The sequence below is a fragment of the Polistes fuscatus genome, unplaced genomic scaffold (assembly GCF_010416935.1).
Source record: "Polistes fuscatus isolate 324 unplaced genomic scaffold, CU_Pfus_HIC Scaffold1, whole genome shotgun sequence".
NCBI lineage: Eukaryota > Metazoa > Arthropoda > Insecta > Hymenoptera > Vespidae > Polistes > Polistes fuscatus.
The window spans coordinates 19,067,279-19,089,567 of record NW_025112997.1 but is presented as its reverse complement, the minus strand read 5'-3'; the positions used below and the strand labels follow the sequence as shown (position 1 = coordinate 19,089,567).

Below are 22,289 nucleotides of genomic sequence, written 5' to 3'. Positions count from 1 at the left end.
AACGTCAAACTTTTCCAACACGATCGATTAATCGATTTCTCCAAGAATTTTATATCCCAACGCGTTTCTACACGTTGATTATTTCTTTTCTTTTTTTTAAAACGATAACTTTTCATCGGGAAGTTTATCAATTTTTTTTTTATTGTTTAATTGAATGAATTCCTGAAAAAGGGAGGGATAATTAATGATTAATTTATGGAGTTAATGTTAGTGTTAGCGTTTACGCGATTATTTAATAAGTTAATTAATGTAATAATTAATTTTTGATGAATTTACTTTTCTCAAATCATAATAATAAACGAGGGAAAATAAATTGGACGGTAAATAGTTGGGAATATTATCTTCTTTTTATTTTTATTTTTACTAATTACTCGTTTCTTCGTGATATAACTAATATAATTTGAAATAAATACTCGTTAACGTGTTACTTCTTCGTTTCAATATTATCTTTTTCATTTCCTTAACTATTATCGTCTACGTTGATTTATATCGGGTGCCTCGTTACGACTAGTTTTCAAATCTACGGAGAAAAACGTGCAGGTTTTCGCTTTGGCGACCGTTAAAATGTATAATTATGAGGAATATTTGTTGATACAGTACGGTAATTATCGTAATAAATCACGATGGAATCACTTGTCAGGTGAAACATCATAACGATCTTAAGATGTTCACATCTTTCATTATCACGTTTTCATTGACGAGAATGGAAAAGGTTGAATTGTTATTGACGCGTATAACTATATACATTCATTGCAATTAAATATTTATCCGCGAATAAATAATATAATAAACGTTTATTTAAAAAACTTTTGTATAACACATGTTTTAACGAAACATTTTCGGATATAAATTTGTGAGTGTTTATGTTGACTTAATTTATCTCATTTTCATCCTTTACGAAGCAAGAACGTTAATTGCGATTTTTTTTATTCGGTATAATAATAATAATATGCAAATCTTGTTTACAAAAGATAATAAATAAATAATTTTACAATATATACATAGTGGAATGAATCAAAAGTTCGTACGTTTATTGTGTTAAAACTTTACTTTGAAATTGCATAATGGATTGTTTTCGTAAAATTTACTTTGGAAATATTAATAACACGAAAAAAAATTGCACCTAACTATTGATCAATCCTAATTTGTAATAATATTTGTTTAAAAGTCATCCAGCCGTTTTTTAAAGGATTAAAACACGTGGTATTATTTACAGATATATTCTGACATCCCGTATATATAATATAATAAATATTAGAAAAAAAAAGATATTATTAGTTTATTTGAAATGTTGTTGAAACGAAAATTTTGTTAGAAAAATAAATTCGTATATAAAACACGTAATTTCTTTGTAAACTTGAAAAGCTCGAAAGTACACGTTTCTCTAGATCCAGCTTGGTGAGAAGAAAAAAAAGAAAAAAGAAAAAAGAGAAAGAAAGAAAGAGAGAGATAGATATAGAACACACGCACGATTTCCTGGGCAATCAACGCGCCGGAAGTTTAACCAATCGGCAGTGTAGAAATTACTTCGCTTAGTTCTCGAGCTTGATTGGTTAGCTGTATCGAACGGGGTGTGACTTTTTGAGACCGGGCGAGTTTATGTCTCACTCGGTCTTTCTTTCTCGACAACGGGGGGTCTCTCTCACTTGGTGCCCTTTCGCCAGTAAGGGCTGAAGGATATCCACCTGGCCCTGAGGCAAAAACGAACGATGGATGCTGCTGCTGCTGCTGCTACTTCTTCTTCGTTCCTTCGTTAATTTCATTAGACCAACTGATTTTCCTACCACCAGGTTCAGGGACCCCTTTTCGTTGGCCCCTTCCCATAAAGATGGTGGTGGTGAACTGGTGCTGGTTTGAACTGGCAGAAACCCCCCCAAGTGAATCTCCTCCTCCTCCTTTCTTTTTTTTGGATTTGTTCAACACGACGGGGGATACTCGTTGATTCGAATAACGCGTGATGACAAAGAGTTTACGACGTTCTTACTTCCTTGCTTGCGATTCGCTCGTGCACGAGCATCCGATAATGATCGATCGATGTGTGTAATACGGTTTTTATTAACGCACGGTTTAACACTCTCATTTAACTCGAGTTATTTTAGAACAGCGGGAGGGGGTCCACCCTCTTAGATGCAATAAGGGTTTTATTATCAATTTTTTTTTCTTCGTATATGATTCGTATCAATCCAAATGAACGAACGAATGCAAGGACAAGATTTTCTTTTTCATGTTTCATTCTTTCTTCAGTTTTATCATTCTACCTTGAATGATTTTATTTATATGGAGGATTGATGCAATGAGGCTGATAAAGGGATGATGATTTTTTAATATTTTTACGATTGATAAGAAAGTCTTTTGTTTTTTGACATTTGACGCGTCCTCTGTAATGTTTACGTATAGTTTTCAGTCGTGTGATTTATTTTTTCTCTTCTTTAGAAGGTTAGTTACTATGATTATCATAAATTCGTAAGAGAAGGTATTTGAAGTTTGAATTATTAAACATAATTTGTTCGATAACGGTGTATCAAACGAAAAATGTTATCTTCTTTTTCGATTTATTCACACACACTTTGTATACGTGTAATAAATGTATAAGGTTATATCAATATTTACGTTAAGTAATATTGAAATAAATTTGTCATTACTCGATATATAATATTAAGTTATATCTTCTTGATTGTAAAAATTAATATGTTAATAATAAAAATAATAAAAATATGTTAAAAATTATAATATTTTCATATTGTTTGTGCAAAATTTTATAATTACAGTATGTGAAAATTGGAAATATTCGATAAGAAAAGAGATGACATATTTGTTATTATATTTAATTTATTAAATGAAACTAACGAGAAAATTTATTTGTATTAATCTAAATGTATGTATTAGAATGTATTAGAAAAATTATAAACAGGGTTAAAAAAAGGAAAAGGAAAAGAGGAAAGAAAAGAAAAAAGAAAGAAAAACCATGGCGCGTTCTGCGGTTCTTATTTGAACGATTAATCTTTTCTAACAGCGGTAACCATGCGTTTCGATAATCGAGCCGATAGTTGTTGGGTCTTCGAGACTGGCCGATTAACCACAAAAACTCGTTCGCTTTCCTTACGCGGGCCGAAGCGTACGTTCCTTTGCCGGTTCTACTCTATCGGCAGGCACGCCTGGTTAAATAAGAAATCAGAGAGTCAGTCCGTGGTCTTTCGATCGAATAAAAGGAACACGTTACAAAAAAAAAAGAAATACTCGATGGAAGAATTAAAAAAAAAAAAGAACAAAATTATAGATATTATTTCATGGAAATTAACAATTATTCTTTTTTGTTAAATATATCGAAAATTTAATTTGAACTTTGTTATCGAATACTATATGCAGAACAAGTTGTACAATGTGGATAGACAATAGAAACCAAAATTATAGGTATATTGTTTCAGGAAAATGAACAACTATTCTTGTTGTTCAATAAATCAGAAATTCATTGAATTCCAATTTGAACTTTGTTATAGAATAATATGTGGAGAACAAGTTGTACAATGTGGATAGAAAAATGTAAATTAAAATTTTAGATATTGTTTCAGGAAAATTAACAATTATTCTTTTTTGTTGAATGAATCAGAAATTCATTGAATTTCAATTTGAACTTTGTTATCGAATAGTATATGCAGAACAAGTTGTACAATGTGGATAGACAAATAGAAACCAAAATTTTAGATATTGTTTCATGAAAATGAACAACTATTCTTGTTGTTAAATAAATCAGAAATTCATTGAATTCCAATTTGAACTTTGTTATAGAATAGTACGTGGAGAACAAGTTGTACAATGTGGATAAAAAAATGTAAATCAAAATTTTAAATATTGTTTCATGAAAATTAACAATTATTCTTTTTTGTTGAATGAATCAGAAATTCATTGAATTTTAATTTGAACTTTGTTATCGAATAGTATATTGTACAAAAATAATTGTACAATGTGGATAGAAAAATAGAAACCAAAATTATAGATATTGTTTCATGAAAATGAACAACTATTTTTGTTGTTAAATAAATCAGAAATTCATAGAATTCCAATTTGAAAATAGTATATGGAGAACAAGTTGTATACTGTGGATAGAAAAATAGAAACCAAAATTTTAGATATTGTTTCATGAAAATGAACAACTATTTTTGTTATTAAATAAATCAGAAATTCATAGAATTCCAATTTGAAAATAATATACGGAAAACAAGTTGTATACTGTGGATAGAAAAATAGAAACCAAAATTATAGGTATATTGTTTCATGAAAATGAACAACTATTCTTGTTGTTCAATAAATCAGAAATTCATAGAATTCCAATTAGAATTTAATATCGTATTTAAACTATAAGATTATAGTTCGCTTTGAAAAAAAGAAATAAATTTCGGGAAAAGAACGATTAAAAGAGATATATGTTTTTTTCGGTGAAAATAGATAAAAAGATAGATAGAAATAAGTTCGTTCTCGATAGATCGGGACGCGTAGTATGCTATGGACAACAAACTGGAGCACGTCTCTTGGAACGACGAAGCAGCCAAGGTAAGTCGTGGTAATTGTATAACCGGCTTCCGAGAAACGGAACGCGTGTCGCTATACAGGGTGTTAAAAAAAAGGGTTCAAGACTTAAAGAGCAAACAGTTCTAATTAAGATATAGATGGCATAATTATCCAATTAACTTTGACCCAAGAGTATTCATTCAAAAGAAAATCAAATTGATGATTATAAAATCCTATAAAGAATATAAAAAACAAGAAAGTGAAGGAGGATAAGAAAGAAGAGAAGAAGGAGGAGAAGAAGGAGGAGGAGGAGAAAGAGGAGGAGGATTTCTCGAGTTGGTTAGAGAAAGATTGGTCGGATTAAATACTTCCATCATCGATTTCTATCTTCGCGTATAATTGGAACTACCGTAAACGACGCCATCATTGATAATTAAGGCTAACATTTGAGAAAAGAAAAAAATCGGTGCTTAACAATTGTACACGACGTTTTTCTACTCTCCTTTATTCTCCTATTTTTGCTTCTTTAACGAGAATCTCGAGAATAGAAACGATTCGAGATAGATACAAGAAGAACAAGTAGAAGTAGAAATAACATTAAAAGTAAAGTTTACAAGTTAGTATAGTTAAACTTCTTCGAGTGAAAATAAAGAAAAGAATCTAAGAGGAGTGGAATGAAGAAGAATGAAGAATGAAGAAGAAGGACTCTGTCCAAATAAGTTGGTAAAGAGAGGGTACGAGTAACGAGGCATATAATAACCCTCGGTGACGTTCGGAACAAACAGCCATCTGTAGGTAATGCCCCTATGGCGAGTAACGCCCCGAAAACTACACCCCGTCAAGAAAATTACAATGACAATGAATGAAATCCGATCCGCCCGGCGGGCACGTACTCTTTTTCTTTCTCTCTTTTTTTTTTTTTTATTTTTCGCATCTCTCTCTCTCTTTTTCTGAGTCTCTTTACGTTTCTCTCTCTTTTACCGGCTATTCTATCAGCACCGGGTACTTTTCTGCCATTGTGTTTCCCATTGGAGAAAAGTAAAGAACTATATAACACGCCTAGGGTTGTGTTATATACCCCGTGTACGAAGTAGGTTTATTTCTGAATCGTTCTTCCGTTTCCAAAGTTTGACGTTTCTTTTATGAAAAAGGTTGTTGAATCGGAGATGCAACGACCGTGCCCAAATCGTCTACGATTGTGTTTCAGGAAGTTTATCTCGCCTCGTAACATTCTTTTTCTTTTATTTTCTTTTCTCTTCTATCTCGAGTATAATACCACCGAGCTCTCTTGTGGGTTCTTTTTTTTTTTTAAATAGACTAAATAAACTGTTTAAGTACTATCATTTTATACGTTTTAATATACCGTTTAATACAAATTTAAAATACATGTAGGATTCGTGAAAAAATTGGACCGTTGGATTGACTGGACCGGGATTCGAACCCGGATCTTCCGCTTTCTATTTCCGGGCGACTGCTCTTAACCATTGAGCTATCCAGGGCCCACCGTCCAATCTCCTCACGAACGCCTATTTAAATTTGGCTTGGAGGTGCTCGCATCCCACATACAGTTTAATAAACTGTTAAGTACTATACTTTTATACGTTTTGTTTTTTCTTTTTTTTCTTTAATCTCCTTATTTAAGATTAAAAACGATGTAACCACCTCCCCACCCCACTCCAGCTTGTTTCGATGTTTAATTTGGCTTCTTCTTCTTCAAATCAGTTTTTCTTAACGAACGTTTACGCAATTGGTTTTCTTTTTCCTCTCCCCCCTTCTCCCCCCGTTTATATTTTTTATTTATTTTTATTTTAGATTTTCTTTCCGAGTATGGTCAAAGAGAACAAATAAAGGGAAGCGGGTTAATTAATTTTAGGAATTTTTAGGAATTGATTATTAACAGAGCTGATGAAAATATAGGCCGGTGATCGATTGATAGATGAATCGATTGATCGATCGATCGAATGATCGAATCGAGCGAACGAACAACCGATCAATCGAATAGAAAAGGCCCGCGTGTGCGTGACACTTTTGTAAGAAAGTAATGTCATTGGCCGAGATTCGTTCGTTCATTTGATCATTCGTTTCTTTGATCTTCGTTTACTATGTTTCAAATTTGACGTGACAAGTTACGTACAAGGATAGTTCATTCATTTACATATAAGCGTTGAATTTTTAAAACCATTAACACCAAAGTTCAGTTATGCTTTTTAATATTATGTGCATAAGAACGAAACACTAGGGTATTTAATTATAGCTAATTTTTTACACTATTTTTGAAATAATGCAAATGGGTTAAAAGTATTTTTTAGTGAAACTTTTTAGACGAATTTTGAACGAGATTATGAAATGATTTTGTATTAGTTATTTTCACTTAATTAATAATGCAATTTATATAATATATGTAATAATATTTTTTGTGTATAAGAAAAAAATACAGCAAAATTTTGGTGATACGGGTTAATTAATTTTCTTCACTTTTTTTATCTCGATGCAAATGGATTATGAATATTTTGAAGTGAAACGTTTTAGAAAAAATTTGAATGAAAATTATTCAAAGATTTGGTATTAATTATTATCATCCAATTAAAATACGTATTCTAATATTTTATATATAAAAAAATACAGCGAAATTTTGATGATATTGGCCAAATTATTTTCTTCAATTTTTCGATCGATGCAAATGGATTATGAATATTTTGAAGTGAAACATTTTAGAAAAAATTTGAATGAAAATTATGCAAAGATTGGTATTATTATCATCCAATTAAAATACGTATTCTAATATTTTATGTATAAGAAAAAATACAGCGAAATTTTGGTGATACGGGCCAATTAATTTTCTTCAATTTTTCGATCGATACAAATGGATTATGAATATTTTGAAGTGAAATTTTTTAGAAAAAAGTTGAAAGAAAATTATGCAAAGATTTGATATTAATTATTATCATCCAATTACAATACGTATTCTAATACTTTATGTATAAGAAAAAATACAGCGAAATTTTGGTGATACGGGCCAATTAATTTTCTTCAATTTTTCTATCGATACAAATGGATTATGAATATTTTGAAGTGAAACTTTTTAGAAAAAATGTTGAATGAAAATTATGCAAAGATTTGGTATTAATTATTATCATCCAATTAAAATACGTATTCTAATATTTTATGTATAAGAAAAAATACAGCGAAATTTTGATGATATTGGCCAAATTATTTTCTTCAATTTTTCGATCGATACAAATGGATTATGAATATTTTGAAGTGAAACTTTTTAGAAAAAATGTTGAATGAAAATTATGCAAAGATTTGGTATTAATTATTATCATCCAATTACAATACGTATTCTAATATTTTATATATAAGAAAAAATACAGCGAAATTTTGGTGATACGGGCCAATTAATTTTCTTCACTTTTTCGATCGATACGAATGGATTATGAATATTTTGAAGTGAAAATTTTTAGAAAAAAGTTGAAAGAAAATTATGCAAAGATTTGGTATTATTATTATCCAATTACAATACGTATTCTAATATTTTATATATAAGAAAAAATACAGCGAAATTTTGATGATATTGGCCAAATTATTTTCTTCAATTTTTTGATTGATACAAATGGATTATGAATATTTTGAAGTGAAAATTTTTAGAAAAAATGTTGAAAGAAAATTATTCAAAGATTTATTATCATCCAATTAAAATACGTATTCTAATATTTTACGTATAAGAACAAAAAGCAGGTAATTTTCTTCACTTTTCCGAATGATTCAAATTGGGTTAAAGAATCTAATGAAACGTTCAAGTTTCCTTATAACCGAGCGAGGTCTTTTGCTATTATTCCTGTACCAACCACATAGACATCTTCGTAAAGTTGGCTCGGACGATAACGGATAACTGGTCCAGGTGTTACGTAATTCGAAGTTATCGGTGAACCAGAACCGCAGTTATTTGCTTTTATATCTGTCCGAGTTTTTTCTAACAAGTTCTTTCTTTCTTTCTTCCTTTTTTTTCTAATAATTTTTTCTTTCATCATTCATTTCAACATTCCCGCGTATATATAATTTGTTGTTGTATTTTTATATTCATTTTTTTAATATCAGATTTTGATTTCATTTTTTTTGCTTTTTTTTTCTCTCTCTCGTTTCTACTTTTTTTTTCTTTTTTTAATGTTTTCTTTTCTCGTACACTTCGAAACGGCTTTCTCGTCGTACATTCGTTCACATTGTATTCTTCAAATATTCTAACAAGAGAAATAAATTTTAATTAAATACGACACATGAGACATCGTAACGGTTAACTCACTTTATATTTCCGCATATATATATATATATCATTGACTCTTTTATATCGGAATTATACGTAAAGAGAGAGATACTGTTACGTGGAGACTGATTCGTCTAGCTTTTTATTTCTGTTTCTTTTTTTTTTTTTTTCTATTTTTATTTGTTCGCACTACCTTTACATTCATTTAAATGAATTTATCGTAAATTTAATGTCGTTGGAATAAATTTTGGATCGTGGTTTTACGTGGGATTACGAAATGTGACGTAATTTCATTTTCTTTGATGTATATTTACGTTTTATATATAAATATAAATATATGACTTACTTTTTAGAAGTGGTAGGTCGTTCATAAAACTTCCATCGTCCACGTTAGTGTTCTGTAATGAAATAAAAGAAAGGAAAGTTGTATTATTAATATAAAGAATGATCTCTGTGTGTAAGATTTGTAGCAATTGAGAAGAAATAAGCTGACAATGAGAAGTGATCGAGAAAAACGAATCGTAAAAAACTTTACGTACGCGCGTCTCAACGAAATTCTTCTACGAAATTCTGAGAATCAAAGTACCCACGTGGAAAAAGAACAAAAATCACGAAGCAAAATAATACTTTCACTCATTCAAAACTTTTCAACGTGTTATATCGTTCTGTGAAATTTTTCTTATGATTCATTTACTCGCCAAGAAAAATTTTATTTGTAAGAGCGAACAAAGAAAACGAAAAAAAAAAAAGAAAAATAATGAAAGAAATTACGAAGAAAAAGTAAGAAGAGATAAAGATGGTAAAAATATAAATAAAAAACTCGCAGATAAATTTCGTTTATATTTCTTTACGCAAACATCTCTCTCTCTTTCTCTTTTTCACTTTTATCTCATAAATTGAAAAAGTTACGAGCCCGTGGTGCACACGATATTAAATCTGTCAAAAATCAAGTTATAGGTCATCTTGACAAGTTAAGTTAAAAGTGTGCCCGTGCAACGGTCACCTGCTTCTCGTAAAGAACATTGAACGAAGGTAAATTTTCCGTTTTTCTTTCATACTTCGTGTATACAAAAGAAAAATAAGATGTACAGAGAAAAAAATTGAAAAAAAAAAAAAAAGAAAATAAGGGTGTTAGAAACACTGATCAATTTAATCATTTTAGAACAAGTGTTGTTATCAAACCACGTGTACCAATATGAATGAATTTTTTTAGATATTTTATTTGATTTATTCGTAAAAATTCAATTTTGCGATCCTATATTAAATATATAATAATATTATTTACTATTATTATATTTAATATTATATATATGTTAGTATATATTTAATATTAATTTAATATAATTAATATTAATATATATTTAATATTATTTATATTATTTTATATTATATTATATTATATTATATTATATTATATTATATTATATTATATTATATTATATTTATTATTTTTTATTATATTATATTATATTTTTATTTATATTATTTATTATTATATATTATTATTTATATTATTTTTATATTATTATATTACTTATTATTATTTATTATTATTTATTATTATTTATATTATTTTTATATTATTATATTATTTATCATAGGTGATTAGTTTATTTTATTATCAGAAACGAGGTTTACGTAAAACGTGTTGAAATGAGATAGTGGAAAAGAAAAAACGGAATAAAAAAAAATAAAATAAAAAAAAAAAGAAAGGAAGAAAGAAAAGAAAAAGTAGTACGAATTCGCAGGAAGGTAATAGAGAAAAATGTCTTGCGATTACGTACATCGTCGCTCACCTGGGGGTCGTCAACGAGGCTGGTGTGTAGAACGAGGTCGGTTTGGTCGAGGCCCGGGGGTGGTAGGAGGGCATCAGGACGACGTACTGCACCATATTCGACAGCCCTTCCGCCACCTCCACCACCTCCCCCGCCACCTCCCCCACCACCACCACCACCTCCGCCGCCACTACCACCACTGCGTCCGCCATCGTAAGGAAAGGATGCGTGCATGTTCGTCTGTGAAATTCAATCAAAAATATTATTCATTTTATATGATATTTTAATAATAATATTGTGTTTTAATTATACGAGAAGTTGATTAGAATTCTAACGATATTTTATATTTATTGATTATGTTTTTTTATACGTAGTGTCTTATAAGTAGAAAAATAAAACTAAATTATGATTTGTTAATAGAATTTAAAGATATTTTAGTTTTTATTACTTAAATTATTATAGGATGGTTGAATGGATGAAAAAGTATTATAGGATGGTATGAAAAGTAAATAATATAAATAAAAATATAATATAATATAATATAATAAAAAATAATATAAATAATATAAAATAATATAAAAAAAAGTTAAACGTTGTTTAACAATTTGAAATATTTGATTAAAACTAATTTGAATCTTTCAATTTCTTTTCTTTTCTTTTGTATATGCAGTTATATCTTTATTATAATTTTACGAATGAAAATATTATATGGAATAATGTTATTTCAACTGGATTATTATGACAACGAAAAAATACTAATTATAAATATGTTATAGTTTATAAAAAGTAATTTATTCGATGACGATGACCTCTTTGATTTCGATTAAAACGATTATTTAATATTGATTAGAATTCTAACGATATTTTATATTATGATTATGTTTTTTATACGTAGTGTCTTATAAGTAGAAAAATAAAACTAAATTATGATTTGTTAATAGAATTTAAAGATATTTTAGTTTTTATTACTTAAATTATATAGGATGGTATGAAAAGTAAGTAAATAATATAATAAAAATATAATATAATATAATATATAAAAAATATAATAATATAAAATATATAAAAAAAAAGTTAAACGTAGTTTAACAATTTGAAATATTTGATTAAAACTAATTTGAATCTTTCAATTTCTTTTTTTTTCTTTTGTATATGCAGTTATATTTTTATTATAATTTATACGAACGAAAATATTATATGAAATAATGTTATTTCAACTGGATTATTATGACAACGAAAAAATACTAATTATAAATAAGTTATAGTTTATAAAAAATGATCTATTCGATGACGATGTCCTCGTTGATATCGATTAAAAACGATTATTTAATATTGATTAGAATTCTAACGATATTTTATATTTATTGATTATGTTTTTTTATACGTAGTGTCTTATAAGTAAAAAAATAAAACTAAATTATGATTTGTTAATAGAATTGTAAGATATTTTAGTTTTTATTACTTAAATTATTATATGATGGTTTGAAAAGTAAGTAAATAATATAAATAAAAATATAATATAATATAATATAATAAAAATAATATAATAATATAAAATAATATAAAAAAAATTTAACGTTGTTTAACAATTTGAAATATTTGATTAAAACTAATTGGAATCTTTCAATTTCTTTTATTTTTTTTGTATGTGTAGTTATATCTTTATTATAATTTATACGAATGAAAATATTATATGCAATAATGTTATTTCAACTGGATTATTATGACAACGAAAAAATACTAATTATAAATATGTTATAGTTTATAAAAAATGATCTATTCGATGACGATGACCTCGTTGATATCGATGAAAAGCGAAAGTTCGATCGTACTCCATTTTAAAAATTCAATCTCGATGTTTTCACACTGCCGTTCGAGAATATCTCCCCGTTTCTCTTTTCCCCAGATATAATTACAGAATAATAATAAAAAGAAAAGAAAAAAAGTAAAAAAAAAAAGGAAAAGGAAAAAAAAAATTGAGTACTTCGATCGTTGTTGAATCGATTAACGATCCGACATACGCATCCGATGCAACAACTGCCGATCAATATGCAAAATTCGACGTCCTCCTCTCCTCTCGTATGTAAATATCGATTAAAATGCAACGGAGTTGTTGGCTCGCGTGTGTTTTTTTCACGGTTGGTAATATAAATCGCGATATATCGTAAAGGTAAGGGAGAAAGGGAGAGGGGGAAAAAAAGAAGAAAAATAAAAAAAGGACAAAAAAAAAGAATAACAGAGCAATCCTTTTTTTCTTTTCCGTGCTCGATCATGTTGCGCGCGTTGTAACACGTGCAAAAGATTTTCTTTTAAGATTTCCGATGAATCTTGCGACGAGATTTCACAAACGGTGCTTTTATATTTTTCATATATTATAATAGAAAATGAGAATATAAAAAAAGGTAGAAAAAAGAATAAGTTGCGTTTAATTCCCACGTGATTCGTGATGACTCGATAAACAGGATGATAATATTTTTGGATACGAGAAATATATATTTTGTTTTATAATCTTAAGATATGAATCTTTATAGAAATTCTTTATAGAAAATTTTTATAAAGTATTTTAGTTATAGGATGATTAAAAAAAAGTATCGGTACATTATTCGATATTTCGATAAATTATATGATATATTAATCTATAACAATATAAACGGTTGTCTTGGATAGCTAAGTCGAGCAAATTCCTATCTCTAAGGGTAACTTTAAACCTAGCAGCGCGAGATCGAATCCCAGTTGGTCTCGGAATCTATAATAATATAACGAAAAGAAAAACAAGGTGGATCCACATATCGCACCTTTATTATAAAATCATAAACTTACTTATTTTAGATCGTTAAAATATATCGAATGATCATTTCGATTAAATCTTTAAACGTAATACTAATTATAATACACAAATATTTATATAAATTTTGTATATAAATATAAAGTGAGTTAGTTAAGAAGACGATTGTGTATAGATCGTTTAAAAATTTATAATTGATTATATACAAGTAAGAAATATCGTAGAAAATATTCTTAACAAATTCTAAAGGTAGCGTGCCGAAAGAGTTTTACGAAGATTCATCGTAAATAAAAAGAAAAAAAAAAGACAAAAAAAAAGATTACATTTCGATTGGTTAACGAGAATTGTTATTAACGATGATACATTACGTTGATTTAATCGCTTATAGTAAAGATTACAAAAAAAAAAAGTTAAGTTAAGTTAAGTTAAGAGAAATCTCGATTGACTTTTAAGTACAACACAAAAGTACCACAACTCGTCGCGTAACAGTTAAAGATCGTTATCTCGAATCCCATTTTCGTAGCGATTCTATTACAAGAACGTATCGTATTCGAAACGTATTAAAGGAGAAACGAAAGTTCACTAACTTTTACCACCTTCTCTACTCTCTCTGGATAGAGATCACACACACACCGACATACACACAGACACATACACGATATATAAAAGAAAAGATATCGTAGTTCATCATCATCATCATTGATTTCTCACTTGAAAAAAATTAGATCTAACATTTATAATGACAATTCTTTAGAAACGTTTATCAATGGATTCGATCTCGATTAAAAAAAAAGAAAAAAAAAAAGAAAAGAAAAAAAAGAAAGAAAATAGAACGCGCGACGATGACTAGGAATATTTTGAAATAATAAAACATTAACATATTATATTATCCAACATCGAAGGAACATTTGGACCGTATGATTACTACGAAAGTACGTCCTTTATTACCTGTCGATTAAGAAACCGCAGGTGGAAATGATTTGCAAGTTTTGCTGCTAACGTCCTCCTCCTCCTCCTCCTCCCCTACCTCCTCTTCCCCCCCCTATCACCACCCTCTTCCTTTTCCTTCTACTCTTCGAGACAGACATTATAATACTCTCGACGCAATTTACGCGCTTATTCGCGATAACATGCGAGGTGCCAACTTGTGGACAACCAATGAAATTCTACTAGTCACCGTGTCGCGGTTCCTAAGAAGAATTTCGCATCCTTTTTTTTTTTCTTTTTCTTTATATTATAATCTCTCTCTCTCTCTCTCTTTTTCTTTATTTTTTTCTCTTATATGAATAAAATGAGTTTTAATAATTTTGACCGACGTTAATGATCGTTTAAAAGCCACGCAAAATTGGTTTTTACAAATTAATTGGCGAAATTTAAATAATTTCGTATATTAAATATACGAATAATGTATGCGTGTAAGCCGGCGGGGGGTTGGGGAGGGGTAGGCGGACGTTAGGAATAAACGAATCAATTTGATTGGTATTTCCAATAAAAAATATCTTCTTATCGTAACGTATAGGATTTATTTATTAACATGTTTCTATATATATAAATTTATTATAATATTTATGTTGTTATATTAGAAATGAATGGACCATACGAAATTAGTTACGCGAAACATTGTAAACTATCATCAAATATTGAGTGATTCGATCGATCGATCGATTGGTCCGTCGGGCAAAGTGCTTTTTAATTACATCGACTAAAGTTATTATAAACGTTTTGACCGATCTTATCAACCGGTTGCGGCACTCGACTCAATCTTTGATTCCTTCGCATATCGTCATCGTCGTTGTGTAGTAGTCGTTTGCTGGTTTAATCACGGATGAGAAAAAGAACGGTTCGTTAAAATATGATCGTTAAAATGTTATCCATAATTCCACTATTATTGTCCTATTTCGTTTAATAACTCGTCGACAATAAGTTTTCAACGAGAAAATATACGAATTTGTCAGAATTTTTTTAAATATAAATTAAAAATAAATATAAATTTAAATATAAAAAAAAAATTAATTAATTAAATATAAAATAAATTTTTAAATAATAAATTTAAATATAGATATAGTAAATTTAAATTGATAATAAAAATAAAAAGACAAGTTTTTTGCTTGTAATATTCGAAGAACGTAAAGGTGAATATAATAATAATAATAATAATAATAATAATATTACGTGGGTGTGTGTGCGTGTATGGAATTTTAATTAAAAATAAAAAAAAAAAGAAACACAGCGGGTTCTTCTATAGACCAACAAATAAAGTTACTCTTCTTAGAAACCCTTTTGTAATTATATCGTTTGATGTGGTTCCGACTAAGATAAGAAGGAAATAATGTGTATGGTGTTACGTTGATTGATTAATCTTATCCTACTTATCATATTTTCTTTTCTACGATATTTACGTAAGTATACAAATTAGATTTGTTATGCGTATGTTACGTTAAAATACACACACATATAATTTATATGTTAATTACAAAAATTTATGTTAATCTACGAAACATTTGTTTACGAGTTTTCCCTTTATTTTCTTCATTTTCTAATCATTTCACATTAAATTCTATTCAATCGACGTTTCTAGAAATTTTATCTTTGATAAAAAATGAAAGAAACGATGACACTCTTGTTTGTCTTAATAAATTGTTCTGTAAATTTAGATAAGTATAAATATATATAATAAAAATAATAAAAAAATAAATAATAATAAAATAAATAATAATAAAATAAATAATAATATGACGATGACCCTTTTGTTTGTCTTAATAAATTGTTCTGTAAATTTAGATAAGTATAAATATATATAATAAAAATAATAATAAAATAAATAATAATAAAATTAATAAAAAAAATAAAAAATATATAATAAATATATTTAATATATATACATATATTAAATAAATAAATATATATATATAAATAAAATAAATTCAAATAAAATAAAGTAATATAAAATAAAATAAATCAAATAAAATAAAATTCAATAAATAAAGTTAAATAAATATATATATATAATAAAGATAAATATAGTTAAATCTATGTCAGGGTCATGACGAAAATTCTGAACGATTATCGAAACGAAAAATTACATAGATTAGGTCGTTTCCCTAACGGGGCAGTCATCATCCTTCTTGGAACCATTAAAACGTCATTCCTACTTTCACAGGGGTATAAAAAAGATGAGTGTATTGGTTGCTGTTGGCTAATTAACGTGCCGCGCGTATAGTGGTTGGTTGGGTGCAACTTATTTGACGAGTTCGTTCGCGTTAGATATAAATCGATATAATCATGCTGTTCTATGGTCGTCGTAGTCGTCGTCGTCGACTAATGAGATGAAACGTGATCGCCTTTCTCTCGTTAAAGTATTATAAAATGAAATTGCCTTTTTTTTTTTATTTCTTTCTTATTTGCCATACTTTTGATGCCGTTTCAAGTTTTAAACTATTACGCCGATTCCCGATAAAATGCGAATTGATTTTTTTTTTCCAATTGGGATTGATTTCAAATCGATAGCAAATTGCATTTTCCTTTTTGTTTTTTTTTTTTTTTGTTTTTTTTTTGAGGGGGGTTCACACCGAACGAATATATTTTGAAATTATTTCTTTTTTAACTCGTTTACTGATTTTTTCCGATTGGGATTGATTTCAAATCGATAGCAAATTGTATTTTCCTTTTGGTTTTTTTTTCTTTTTTTTTTTGGTTTTTTTTGTTTTTTTTTTAAGGGGATTCACACCGAACGAATATATTTTGAAATTATTTTTTTTTAACTCGTTTCCTGATTTTTCCGATTGAAATTGATTTCAAATCGATAGCAAATTGCATTTTCCTTTTTGTTTTTTTTTTTTTTTTTTTTTTTTTTTAAGGGCCTTCACACCGAACGAATATATTTTGAAATTATTTTTTTTTAACTCGTTTCCCGATAGAAAATCGAACGACGAATATTTTTTCGCTTTTAATAAAATACTTTTCTTTTTTTTTTTTTTTCACGCGCAAATGTTCACCTTATATTACAACAACAACAATGAAAACTTTCGTTGAATTATCATCGTCATTATTATTTTTATTATTGGAGAGATGAAAAAAATAAATAGAATGAAATTTACCCGCAACCCGGGTTTTCTTTTTATTCGTTTATAAAAATTCCTTGCTTCTCAAAGGGTTGCATTTTTTTTTAATTAACGATTAACATTTTCTCTCTCCAACATCTTTCGTAAGAGTTATATAAATACATTTATATAAGCATCGTTAACACAATGCACACGCATAAAGGTAATATATACGTATACCTATTTATTTATTCACTTTGTGTACCGATATAAACGATACAAAAATTGAACTTTAACAATTTTACAAACTAGTGTACCTACTGTTTACCATTTATCGATGTTAATATTTAATAACTATACGGTTGGTGATGGTAAAGCCGTAATGTTGACCAAAATCAACGTATATTTTTATTGGACAAATAGATTTTCACGAAATAGCATTAAAATATAATTCGATTAATACGCTCGATTAACCGTACAACGTTTTTTACAGAAATTTTCGATAACGATTTCGAATCGGTTGAGTGGGAGTGTGGGGTTTGCGTTGTGCTCGAATTAAAACAAACAAACAAACAAACAAAACAATTAAAGGTTTCCTAAAAGTTAGATTGAACGAACGAAATAATCTGTGTGTGTGTGTGTGTTTTTTTTTTAATAATATTTTGATTTTTTCCGAGGAGAATTTAGAACGATGGGGGGAGGGGCAGGGGGAAGGTGGAAAGGAACGTTATGAAATTTAGTATGAATTTGAGTATCTTTAAAACGCGCGTGTGTTAGTTTCACAACTACGAACGACGAGTTTCTATTTTCCTGTGTTCGAGATACAATATTTCACGATAGAAAGAGAGAAAGGAATGGGATAGCAGGAAGAGCCCAAGCCCTTTTCAAGGATAAGGCTATTGGAATCTGTCGATCCACTTGGCTGATTATTGGTATTGTGGTGTTCTCAAGGAGCACGGTTCGTTTTCTTCGTTCTCTCATCGGCACAGGGTGGAATCGAACAATTCGTATAATTCGTACGTGAGTTCTCTTATCTCGAATCGATACAACGTACTGTTGGTGACTTTGTTTATTACACTATCAAATTGTTTTTTTTGTTCTTTTTTTTTTTTATATAATTTTATTAACAACGTAAGCAAAATATAGGTGAAATGTAACATAGTTTGTTTATAACAATATTATTTAAGTTAAATATTTATGATGTTATTTAAATAATTAAGTTTGTATGTGTGGAATGATGTTTGATATTTGGATAATTAAAATAAGAAAAATAAGGTGAGTAAGAAAAATATAGGTAAAATGTAACATAGTTTGTTTATAACAATATTATATAAGTTAAATATTCATGATGTTATTTAAATAATTACGTTTGTATGTGTGGAATGATGTTTGATATTTTGATAATTAAAATAAGAAAAATGAGGTGAGTAAGAAAAATATAGGTGAAATGTAACATAATTTGTTTATAATAATATTATATAAGTTAAATATTTATAATTTTATTTAAATAATTAAGTTTGTATGTGTGGAATGATGTTTGATATTTGGATAATTAAAATATAAAAAATAGGTGAGTAAGAAAAATAAGGTGAGTAAGAAAAATATAGATGAAATGTAACATAGTTTGGTTATAACAATATTATATAAGTTAAATATTTATGATATTATTTAAATAATTACGTTTGTATGTGTGGAATGATGTTTGATATTTGGATAATTAAAATAAGAAAAATAAGGTGAGTAAGAAAAATATAGGTGAAATGTAACATAGTTTGGTTATAACAATATTATATAAGTTAAATATTTATGATGTTATTTAAATAATTAAGTTTGTATGTGTGTAATGATGTTTGATATTTGGATAATTAAAATTGTATTAATTTTTCGTGGGAATTTTTGAGACATCATTTAAAGTTAACGTTTGAAATTTATTTGAGATAATAGTAAGCAAAATTAACAAATTTTTAATTATTTATTGTACTTATACAATCTGTGTGTGTAAGTACTTTAATTGGTTTTAATAAAATCGATTATTTTATTATATTTTAAGTATGTTAATTTAATATATAAAGTTTTTATATTTGTTATACGTGAAATTATTGATTAGCATAAGTGTTATTTTAGAATGAGCTTTTTTTTATTATAGAATGAGCTTTTAATTGTTCGATATTTGTATTTATCGCACAAACGACATCTATTTATTAATTATGCGTAATGAGTAATCACTTTGGTAGAAGAAGGGCACGTTAAAGTATTTACTTTTCGTTAGTTTACCTTTAGGTTACGTCTAAGACATCGCAGTGCTTAGCATATTTGCATCAAAGGAAACGTTCGTGGCATCCTACCCGAGGAAATGCCAAAGGTCAGTCGAAAATTTAATAAGTAAATTACTTTAGCTAGGGGAAAGAGAAAGCTTTCTCATTCGGGGGGAAAAGAAAACAAATAAGGGGTGAGATTTATTTTACACGGGGTTGTATCCCATCATCTTCGATGTTATCGTTCTACTTATCGAATAATTTTGTACATTTAACATTCGTAATTAAACTTTGAGTTAATTGTAAGCATAAGTTAATATCATAATAATTGAATTAATTAACGAAACAACACGCGTTTCCAATTTTATTGCATTTTAAATTAATGTCCAAACGTGAAAATGAAAAGAAATGAAAACTTTTTCATTCGGGGGGGGGGAAACAAATAAGGGGTGAGATTTATTTTACACGGGGTTGTATCCCATCATCTTCGATGTTATCCTTGTACTCTTATCGAATAATTTTGTATATTTAACATTTGTAATTAAACTTTGAGTTAATTGTTAAGTGTTTGTTTAAGTCAATATAATAATTGAATTAATTAACGAAACAACACGCGTTTCCAATTTTATTGTATTATAATTAATGTCCAAATGTAAAAATGAAAAGAAATGAAAACTTTCTCATTCGGGGGGGGGGAAACAAATAAAGGGTGAGATTTATTTTACACGGGATTGTATCCCATCATCTTCGATGTTATCCTTGTACTCTTATCGAATAATTTTGTACATTTAACATTTGTAATTAAATTTTGAGTTAATTGTAACGATAAGTTAATATCATAATAATTGAATTAATTAACGAAACAACACGCGTTTCCAATTTTATTGTATTCTAAATTAATGTCCAAACGTGAAAATGAAAAAAAATGAAAACTTTCTCATTCGGGGGGGGGGGAAACAAATAAGGGGTGAGATTTATTTTACACGGGGTTGTATCCCATCATCTTCGATGTTATCGTTGTACTTATCGAATAATTTTGTACATTTATCATTCGTAATTAAACTTTGAGTTAATTGTTAAGTGTTTGTTTAAGTTAATCATAATAATTGAATTAATTAACGAAACAACACGCGTTTCCAATTTTATTGCATTCTAAATTAATGTCCAAATGTAAAAATGAAAAAAAATGAAAACTTTCTCATTCGGGGGAAAAAAAAAACAAATAAGGGGTGAGATTTATTTTACACGGGGTTGTATCCCATCATCTTCGATGTTATCGTTGTACTTATCGAATAATTTTGTACATTTAACATTTGTAATTAAACTTTGAGTTAATTGTAACGATAAGTTAATATCATAATAATTGAATTAATTAACGAAACAACACGCGTTTCCAATTTTATTGCATTCTAAATTAATGTCCAAACGTGAAAATTAAAAAAAATAAAAACTTTCTCATTCGGGGAAAAAAAAACAAATAAGGGGTGAGATTTATTTTACACGGGGTTGTATCCCATCATCTTCGATGTTATCGTTGTACTTATCGAATAATTTTGTACATTTAACATTCGTAATTAAACTTTGAGTTAATTGTTAAGTATTTGTTTAAGTTAATATCATAATAATTGAATTAATTAACGAAACAACACGCGTTTCCAATTTTATTGTATTCTAAATTAATATCCAAACGTAAAAATGAAAAGAAATGAAAACTTTCTCATTCGGGGGGGGGAAAAAAAAACAAATAATGGGTGAGATTTATTTTACACGGGGTTGTATCCCATCATCTTCGATGTTATCGTTGTACTTATCGAATAATTTTGTACATTTAACATTCGTAATTAAACTTTGAGTTAATTGTTAAGTGTTTGTTTAAGTTAATATCATAATAATTGAATTAATTAACGAAACAACACGCGTTTCCAATTTTATTGTATTATAAATTAATGTCCAAACGTGAATATATCGGAGAGCCTGTAATACGCCAAATTTCTGAACTATGATCAACTATGTAAGAAGATGGGTTTATAGTTTCCAAGTGGAACTTAAGACCCGCGTGTCCCACGAATACCTGTCTTGGATTTTAGTAAATTCAAAGTCACGTACCGGTACACGCAAGCACCACGAACCTTTCGCGTCTGTTAACATTCTCTCTGCTAACGATGCAAAACTTTAAATAAAGTACTCTACTTGTAACATTGTTATTATGTATTATTATTATGTATCTTATCTTGCTATATATATATATGTGTGTGTGTGTGTGTGTATATTTTTCTTTCTGACTATTGACCCTATTTTGCAAATTGTTCTATTTTGTTCTCTTTTTTACGAACGAATTTATTTAAGATGAGTACAATTCGAATCGATCGTATTCGCGAAAAGCTCTCGTCTTTAAAGATCTGACACAAAGGGGGAAGATTTGGGGTACGCGTGGTTTGAGATAATCAATAACTCGGTTATAAACTTCGAAGGGTGAACGTGTTTCGATGGATTAGTAGTTTTATATGCTTCTTATATAATATGTTCTTACATTTTATATATTATTATTAATAGTTTGGTGTCATTTCTTTGTTAGCAAAAACTTAAGAGTTCTTTTGTTTTTTTTTCTCCATAAAATTTATGACAACGAACAATTAACAAATGAATTTATACCAATTTCCAAATAAA

The 22,289-nt window shown here is 28.1% G+C and overlaps 1 protein-coding gene across 1 annotated transcript in view; it reads right to left on the bottom strand.

The window, feature by feature from the left end:
• Window positions 1-22,289, bottom strand: part of LOC122517578 (transcription factor AP-2-alpha-like) — a 103,440-nt gene that overhangs the window by 36,069 nt on the left and 45,082 nt on the right. The window contains exons 2-3 of the mRNA XM_043636088.1: window positions 10,552-10,782; window positions 9,114-9,165 (exon numbers count right to left, since the gene is read on the bottom strand). Of these exons, the coding sequence (XP_043492023.1) occupies window positions 9,114-9,165; window positions 10,552-10,782 (283 nt within the window). The remainder of the gene's footprint in view (window positions 1-9,113; window positions 9,166-10,551; window positions 10,783-22,289) is intronic.